At 33.2% G+C, this 8,938-nt stretch overlaps 2 protein-coding genes across 2 annotated transcripts; both read right to left on the reverse strand.

Annotated features, from left to right (window-relative positions):
- Positions 1 to 228: 228 nt before the first annotated feature.
- On the reverse strand, positions 229 to 3,649 carry LOC111693316. Its single transcript, XM_023457702.1, has 6 exons — positions 3,507 to 3,649; positions 1,506 to 1,697; positions 1,004 to 1,420; positions 712 to 932; positions 473 to 632; positions 229 to 392 (listed from the first exon to the last, which is right to left on the reverse strand). Exons 2-6 carry the CDS (start codon positions 1,693 to 1,695, stop codon positions 229 to 231), a joined length of 1,152 nt encoding a protein of 383 aa, XP_023313470.1. The 5' UTR covers positions 1,696 to 1,697; positions 3,507 to 3,649.
- Positions 3,650 to 6,509: 2,860 nt separating this feature from the next.
- LOC106655008 lies at positions 6,510 to 7,535 on the reverse strand. Its single transcript, XM_014375192.2, has 4 exons — positions 7,405 to 7,535; positions 6,949 to 7,064; positions 6,708 to 6,867; positions 6,510 to 6,628 (listed from the first exon to the last, which is right to left on the reverse strand). Exons 2-4 carry the CDS (start codon positions 7,027 to 7,029, stop codon positions 6,510 to 6,512), a joined length of 360 nt encoding a protein of 119 aa, XP_014230678.1. The 5' UTR covers positions 7,030 to 7,064; positions 7,405 to 7,535.
- Positions 7,536 to 8,938: the final 1,403 nt, after the last annotated feature.

An 8,938-nucleotide genomic window follows, 5' to 3' on the forward strand; every position in this document is an offset into this window, starting at 1 on the left:
TGAATTTATCATTTTGACAATGTTTAAACATAATGATGATTTTTTCAAAATCTAGATATGTTTAGTAATAGTGGTTTTTAAAACATTTTTTTAAATATTTAAGTTTCTAAAACAAAAATTATGTTAAGTCAGTAAAAGCAGTTAACTCAAAAGAAAATATGAAAAAATGAAAATTTTATTTCATTTTTCAGTTGACCTTAATGTTAGATAACTAGTAGTATCGACTTATTAGTCTTCGTTTTTATTTTTCTTTTCAAATTTCTCGTTGCCGTCGTTTTCTTCAGTTTTTTGATCATTTTTTTTCTGCCGAAACGGTGCATTGGCTAACCAGGATCCAATTTTCAATTCAACTGCAGTTTCTGTTGCTTCAGGGAACATTTTCATGACAGCAGCTAAAATAAGAACACAATCATTAACTATCATATGAGTAAAATAATGTAAAATAGAAAATAAATATAACTTAGTTTCTTACCTATAATACAGTTAGACAATACAAAAGACGAAAAAGCGGTTTTTTTTTGTTTCCCTTTGAAACTAAAATTTTTAGCTAGCTGGTCAACCATGACTCTGGCTAAAATATTGTTGGTAAGCGTAGCAACATCTTTTCCTCCTCTTCTGGCAAGTAAATCAATCTACAACGATAAGAAAAATTAAATACTTCTTAGGAAAATACTGCAAAGCTTATTAATTTATGAAAAAAGGTGTTTTTACCACTTCTTTCTTGATATTATTATTTTCTAGCAGTCCTTCAAATGCTGATAATTCTTCTTCAGTTTTTAAAGGAAAACGCGAGGATAAATCCTTCTCATTTGAATTTTCTTCATTCTTATTACTCAGAGAAACTTCTTTTAATTGTTCGAGAATCAACTTTGGAATATCTTTTAATTCAAGTAAAATCCTATGAGTTTTTTTTGCATTTTCTTCTTGCATTTCTACAAATTTAGGTTACATATAAATGTTAATTTATAGATCGAATAGTTAACTTGAATATAAAAATACTTACGGATGATATAGTTCAATTTATCCATAATATTATAACTTTCGTTGGACTTGACCTTCGGCTTCGCGATATTTTGATTTGAATCTAAATCATTCTGTTCACGATCAACAACACGGTCTGACTTCAACTTTGGTATCGGCTTAAATTGTGGCAAAGTCGACGCTATTTTTGTTACTGATAACTGTTCCGCTTCTGTATTTTTCATTGGTGGCAGTTTTTTTTCATTTTTTAATCTTTTTTCTGTGGTCTCATCTTCATCTTCATCATCACTTGAAGAAGATATTACATTTTGTTTATTGGAACCCTTATTCAATTGAGTTGATACTTGAGTTTGACTCTCCTCATTTGATTTACTATCGTCCTCACAGTCTGTTAAAGCTACTGCTAAGGACTCTTTCCGCATAGCATCTTTATAAGTAGCTAGAAATTGTAGAAAAACATTAAAAAATTACTCGTATATTAATGAAAGATCGTTTCTATTAATATATGTAATGTTAAGGATTACCAGCTGTTGAAAAAATACGTTTTACTTCGTATGATGTCCAATCATCAGTAGGCTTATGCAGTTGACGAACAGCTTTAGAAATTTCATCTTTTTTAGTACTCAGTGGATACTGGCAAAATTTTTTAGAATTCGACAGCCACAGAGACGGAACAGCCATTATGCCGTCTTCAAATTCCACGATGCTCCACATATCTAAACATAAAAAAAAAATAAATAACTTGAGTCTCAAAAGCAGTTCAAACATTACTTTTAATATAATTGTCAAGTTAGGTCACTCTGTACTATGATATTCGATGCCTACTAACTATTTTTATCGACTAAACTCTGGGTTTGGGTCTATATCACAACTTTTTTAAGTGGAAGTAAGGAGCCAAGAAAGGAGATTTTTTCGATCGATTTTGTATTATTTTCAGAAGTCCTAGTTTAAAATCATGATAATAGCAATTTCTATGTATATCTTATTATTTCTTAACAATCAGTTCACGAGAGAGATCGATCCGATCCGATTTTTGTATACACTGCAGAGATCTCGAGGCGTAATTATCTAACGCAAGAATCAGCGCGACTCGGATATTATATACACCCATTATAGAGACAGGCTCTCTCGCGAGCACGCATAAAAACTAAAAAAAGTCCGAAGTAAGATCATTGTTTTTCGATGGCTCGTTACGTTAGCATTGGGTAACTCTATATTTTCAAGTGACAAGAGAAGAAAGAAAGAAAATTGTGGAAAGTTACGTGTGTATCGCGCGCGCGCGTAGTTAGGCCAAGCTTGGATGTGGACGTAAGGTTTACCGGCATACATTCCATTATTCGTCTAGAAGTGACCTATTTGATTCATCGTGGATTTGATTGGCCGTTAATTTTCTTTTTCGAAACTGGTCGCGCGCGACAACTTGCTTGAAACTTTATTTGTCGGTACAAAATAAATAGAAAAACTGCTGGAATCGTTTTCTCGTTTGTTCGATCTGTGTGCCGGTCGGGAGCTAACTAAACTCAACGGGTTGTATCATCCAATAAGTTACCGAGGCTGCGTAATCGATTCGACACGTCGATCAGGGATATTGTTTTGTTTACAACAATTATAACTGGCTTTCTCCTCTCGAGTGTCAACTAACTTTTCGTATCTTCGTTACTTACAAACCGAAATTTAACCAAAATTTATTCATTCGAGTCGTATGGAGGACGTGCTAACTTCGACGATTCGCGACTGATAACATCCTACGCAACGGTCAAATTCTGATCGGCGCCATTTTTCAGCAGCAATCGGACCAGAATCGTTCTCGCTCTCCATAGCTAAGTTTAGTAGTGTTGTTGGCCTAATTGTCCCTCGCGTCGACTCGCACCGGCCTAAATCTCTCGTCGCAGAGCACCAGCACTATCCGCGCCAAGAACCAATCGTTGCCCAATTCCTAGCAAATCAAGTGCAGCGGAGTCTGCGCTGCTCGTCGGCCAAACTCGGATTTCGCTGTTTTCCAGCAGTAGCCTCAACATACTTCGGCGATCGATGCATAGATCTCGGTGTGCAATTACCTGACGCAAGAATCAGCGCGACTCGGATATTATATACACACAGTATAGAGACAGGCTCTCTCGCAAGCACGCATAAAAACGAAAAAAAAGTCCGATATAAGATCATTGTTGTTGGGGGCTCGTTAATTTAGCATCGGCACACTGATCGAGTCTCGTGTATGTGTGAGTATACGTGTTGCAGTTCAAGGCCCTCGGCGCATACAAACGAATACAGCAGCCTCGTCATCGTCGTATGCGTATTACACTTCGATACGGACATATTCGAATCATGCAGGAATACGACACGGACTATCGGTAAACACTGCGGTACACATATGCGCGCCTTAGCTTACTTGAATTTCTCAATGTATATATAATAAATTCTCATGAAACAATATGATTGTAAATTCAAACTCTCACTAATATGACTTTATTCAATGAATTGTAAAGCAGATCCAAGAGAAAAAAAGAAATAAATTCAATAAATACCTTCTGATTTTCCAGTTGCCAAAGCCAATAGAGGTTAGATTGATCCGCGGCGGGTCTCGACGCTCGCACTGGTGTTGAGATTCGACTGATTCTCCACGGAGATTCGTTGTTTCTTTCTCGCTCTCTTGCTGTGTCGAGTAACAGAACGTCCCGCTTTGTCTCGCGTCGTCCTACAAGTCTATGCGTGTTTACGTGCGTTCTTGCGAGGCGAGCTAGATTGAAATGCCGTACCAACTACCAAGAGTGAGTTCGCTCCCCTCTACTGCGTAACACAATCGCTACGTATAGTGTTGGGCACTCATACACTTGACTCTTTACAGCGTCGTGTGTCTCGGTCTCTCTCTCTCTCTCTCGCGCTCGCTCGTCGCGTTCGCTTGTCTCACTTTGTGTGTTCGTGTATCTTGCTCGATCGAACTGCTCAAATCATAGCAATCTGCGGCCGAACTAAAACAACGGTATGACTGCCGGGCATGTATAGTCGTACTGGTTTATAGTCATTCGAGTCGTACTTCTTTTTTGCAAATTTGTACTCAAACTTTTAATTGATTTTTTCGAGACAATAATTGGTAAGATAAATGTTATCGCGTTTAGCCTAAAATAGGATATTATAATAACAATATGATGAGAAATAAGTAGTTGAGCAAAAAATAAATTTTTCCAGATATTTTATTATTGAATGATGTCGAATCAAAATCGGAAACTCATTTATTCACAACGAACCAAGAGTCGATTGGCCAAAGAGGCAGCAGAAGCTGAATTAAATGCCATTAAGCAGAGTATTTATAATACATCTCAAGATCGTTCGAAAGATCCGTGCGAAGATCAAAGCGATTCAAGTTTTTCAAATTTTGATTATAATTATGATCTTTCACATAATGTCATCGATGTAATTGAACTTGATCAAACTGTTCATCATGATAATTCGCATAGTGTCATCGATACTGATCTTGATCATTTGAACAACCGAGTTTTATGTGTTTATAGTGCTGAAACAGTTGATGAGATCTGTGATGAATCTGACATTTTAAACGACGATTTCGAGTATCGCTACAGTGATAGTGATATATCAGACAGCGATTCATCGGATAACGAAAGTGAGGATATGAATTCCATTGAAGTGGCCACGGTAAAAATTAATACATTCAAGGAAAGTATCCAAAAATGGGCAATTGATTATAAAATTTTTCAAAATGCTTTGAAAGCCTTATTGAATATATTAAATGAGTTTACGGAAGAAAAGTTTCCGAAGGATCCTCGAACTCTTTTAAAAACCAGTAAAGATTATGAAATTATTCCCATGCCAGGAGGACACTATTGTCATTTAGGATTGAAGGGTGCTGTGGAACGGATGATAAAAAAATTAATTGAAGTTAATATTCTTCGAAAAAACCAACTGAAAATTTTAGTTTCTACCGATGGAGCCCCTATTGGAAAATCAAGTAGCTTGTCGATGTGGCCAATATTATGTTGTCCCTTGGGTGTTAGTTTCGTTCAAGTAATTGGTATTTTTATCGGAGAGAGTAAACCAGCTGATTCAAATGAATTTTTTAAGTGTTTCGTAGATGAAGCGATTGATTTAATAACCAACGGTATGATTTATAATTTTCAACCTTATAAAATAATAATCGAAGGTTTAATCTTTGACACGCCTGCAAAGTCTTTCGCTTTGAATACTAAATATCATAGTGGCTACAACAGTTGCACTAAATGTTGTATTTACGGATCAAATATTGATAAAGTTATTTGTTTTCCAAACGTCTCTCCAGAACCTAAATTGAGAACGGATTCAAGTTTTAAAAATTTTGAGTACAGCCATGAAAATTTGGATGATTATCAAAAGAAAAGAACAATATTGAGTGACTTACCGGCAATAGGGTTAATTACCAGCGTACCTTTAGATTATATGCATCTAATTTGTCTCGGCGTTACCCGAAAGTTGATTTTTCTTTGGCTCAAAGGACCATTGAAGTATAGATTAAATGGATTACAAGTGAATTTGATTTCGGAAAAATTACTTGAATTACGAAAGCATATGCCTAATGATTTCCCTAGAAAACCTAGGAGTCTGGCACATTTAAAGCTATGGAAAGCCACAGAGCTACGCAATTTTTTGCTATATATAGGTCCTGTTGTGCTAAAAAATATATTACATCCTGATGCGTACAACAATTTTTTATTGATTCATGTAGCCATTCGCATTTTGGCTGATTCACTCGCTGTTCAAGAAGAAGATAATATTGAATGTGCTGAAAAACTGTTACAAAAATTTGTTGAAGACTTTCAGGATTTGTACGGAAAAAGATATGTTTCTTATAATGTTCATAATTTAAATCACTTGGCATGTGACGTCAGAAAATTCGGTGCTTTAGATAAATTTAGTGCCTTTCCATTCGAGAGTTATATTTGCAGATTGAAGTCATTCATTCGTAAAGGAGATAAACCGCTTCAACAACTCGTTCGTAGACTTTCTGAATCTCAACACATCGTAACTCGCACAGATTGTTTGGCTCGTAGAAGAAAAATTTTTTTAAAACATCATCACGATGGGCCTGTTACAAATGATCTTGAATATGAAGATCAGTATCGAATTTTCCAGAATGATTCAATCAGTCTCAAATGTGACGATGACAATAATGACTGCGTTATATTAAAAAATGACAAGATAGTAAGGATCTATAATTTTGCTTCTTGCAAGGGTAAATTTTACATCATCGGAGAAGAATTGTACCCGCAAGGAAATCTATATGAATTTCCTTATAAATCAAATTTATTTAATATATGTTCAGTAAAACAAAGCAAAATCATGAAAAAATATTCTGTCGATGACATTTTTGCTAAAATGTTCAAAGTACCACATGAAAATCAATTTGTAGTGTTTCCCATATTGCATTCAATGAGTTAATTTAAACAGTAGTGATTTATTAATATTTTTTTTAATACATTTTCGTCAAATTTTTGTAATAAAACAAATTTCAGATAAGTCAAAAAAATTCATTGCATTTTTCATTTTTTTAGTTTTTGTTCTCTGTTTGCCTGACGAAATTGTGCATTAACTAACCATGCACCAATTTTTGATTCAATGAAGATTTCTGTTGCTTCAGGAAACGTTCTCATTACAGCAGCTAAAACAGAACATAATGATTAACTATCACATGAATAAAACAATGAAAAATAGAAAATAAACGCTGTTCATTTTCTTACCCATGATACACTCAGTCAGTCTAAGAGACGAAAATGGGGCTTTTCTGTATTTCCCTTTAAAACTAAAGTTTGTAGCTACCTCGTCAACCATGACTCTGGATAAAATATTGATGGTTAGAGCAGAAATATCTCTGCCTCCTGTGTTGGCAAGTAAATCAATCTACAAATAAATCCAAGTATAAATATCATGAAATATTACATATCAGAGAGTTTATTTATTTGTGAAATTAAACATGATTACCATATCTCTCTTAAAATCATCATTCTCTAACTGCTTATCAAATGTTAATAATTCTTCTTTGGTTTTCAATGGAAAATCCATTATTCCGTCTTCAAATTAAACGATGCTTCACTTATCTAGACATAAAAAATACAATAAATAGCTTCAACTGTAGAAAAACACTTTATTTACATAATAAAAATGAATTGATGCGATTCAGAAATATATTTGAGTTTCTTAAGCATAAGGTACTTGAATTTTTCAAATGTATGCATAAACAATGCTAATTTGCCATTTAAATGTAAATTTAATCACTGAATAAAAAGTCATTTGATAACTACTTCTTATTTTCTGAAATCATTTTTTAGCTAGGAATTTGCTTTCATTTTAATGAATTGTTAATGCTTAAACGTCAAGTTACTATTTTTTACGTGTACGCATATTCTCTATACAATAAAGTATAAATAAAATAATTACCTTTTTTAATAATGGTACACGACGCTCGACTTGCCTGCCGAATTTAGAAAGAGCTTAGTAACACACTACTACGATGTTCACAGTGGGTCTCGACGCTTGTACTGCACTGGCGTTGAGTTTCGACTGATGCTTTGTAGACGTTCGTCGTTTGTCTCTCGCATCTCTTGCTATGTGTCGTAGCAAAACGTCCCGCTTTGTCTCGCGTCGTCCTGCGAGTTCATGCGTGTTTACGCGCGTACACGCGAGGCAAGCGCGATTAAAATGCGATATCAACTACCAAGAGCATGTTAGTGAAAAATTATTATGATAGTTTTGTAAATTATCGAAATGAAAATTCGCAAATCAATATTACTTCGGTGCACTGGAAATACACTATGTGGACATTTATTTTATCCATTGGAACGTGAAATCTTTATAGTTATATAGGTTCAAATACATACGTATTACTAATTTATCGTAGTCAAACATGAAATTTTCGTAGTATTTGAAATCGGAAAATCTTAAAACAACCTTACTCTGATATTCTGAAAGTATATGTTTCTAATTCATCGTAAGCAAACATTGTTATGATATTTTTTTGATATTTGAAATTAAATATATCGAGTCAATAGCAATTTGATGCTGGGAAAATATTGCAATCTGATATATCAAGGTCAAATATAGTTACGACATTTTTGAAACATTTTAAATCGAAAAATCACGAGTCAACATCATCTTAATGTTGTGAAAATATTTTATTCTAATTTATCAGGTGTAAATATTATCGAGAAATTCCTAAAATGTTTGAGATAAAAAAATCGTCAGTCAACATTAAATACATACTGTTTAACTAAGTCTTTCTGATATATTGTGAACTAATTATCGTTCAGTTTGATTTATAGATCTGCAACATGGCCTCAATATTCCTCCAATATTCGAAACTTCAAAATCAAAATGAAACAATAAAATATAAATTAAATATTTGATTTAACGGTACCAAATACTAGCCGTATTTCACCATTTTTGGATATATTTCATTTTTATTTATTGAAATATATATTGTTTCAACATTTATGCAATATTTAAATAAAAATTTATTCACATATATTGATATTATGGTGACAGAATACTTGATTTTGAAATATCAAAAACTAATAATAGCTTAACATTTCCTGGATGTTTCATTTTGATTTAATGAATTGCAATGTCGGCTCAACATTCATGCAATATTCGTAATAAAAAAATTATTTTCAAACATAGATAAAATATCAATGAAATATTCAATTTTAAAATATCAAAGGCTAATAATATTTGAATATTTCTGAGATATTTTATTTTGATTTATTGAAATGCAATATTAGTTCAACATATATGCAATATTGAAATTAAAAAATTAATCACGAATATTGATGTAATGTTGTTAAAATAATGGATTTTAAAATATCACAAACTTATAATACTCCAATATTTCTAAGATATTTTATTATGATTAATTAAAATACAATATCATCTCAACATTCATGTAATATTTCAAATTAAAAAATTTATCTCAAAT

The sequence above is a fragment of the Trichogramma pretiosum genome, unplaced genomic scaffold, assembly GCF_000599845.2.
Source record: "Trichogramma pretiosum strain Unisexual culture from Peru unplaced genomic scaffold, Tpre_2.0 scaffold245, whole genome shotgun sequence".
Taxonomy (NCBI): Eukaryota; Metazoa; Arthropoda; class Insecta; order Hymenoptera; family Trichogrammatidae; genus Trichogramma; species Trichogramma pretiosum.

Coding starts and splice junctions, on each gene's coding strand:
- LOC111693316 (XM_023457702.1), bottom strand. CDS start 1,695: ATGTGGAGCATCGTGGAATTTGAAGACGGCATAATGGCTGTTCCGTCT. Junction 933..1,003: donor TAAATTGAACTATATCATCC/GTAAGTATTTTT, acceptor CTAAATTTGTAG/AAATGCAAGAAGAAAATGCA. Junction 393..472: donor ATTGTCTAACTGTATTATAG/GTAAGAAACTAA, acceptor TTCTTATTTTAG/CTGCTGTCATGAAAATGTTC.
- LOC106655008 (XM_014375192.2), bottom strand. CDS start 7,029: ATGGATTTTCCATTGAAAACCAAAGAAGAATTATTAACATTTGATAAG. Junction 6,868..6,948: donor ATGATTTTAAGAGAGATATG/GTAATCATGTTT, acceptor ATTTATTTGTAG/ATTGATTTACTTGCCAACAC. Junction 6,629..6,707: donor ACTGACTGAGTGTATCATGG/GTAAGAAAATGA, acceptor GTTCTGTTTTAG/CTGCTGTAATGAGAACGTTT.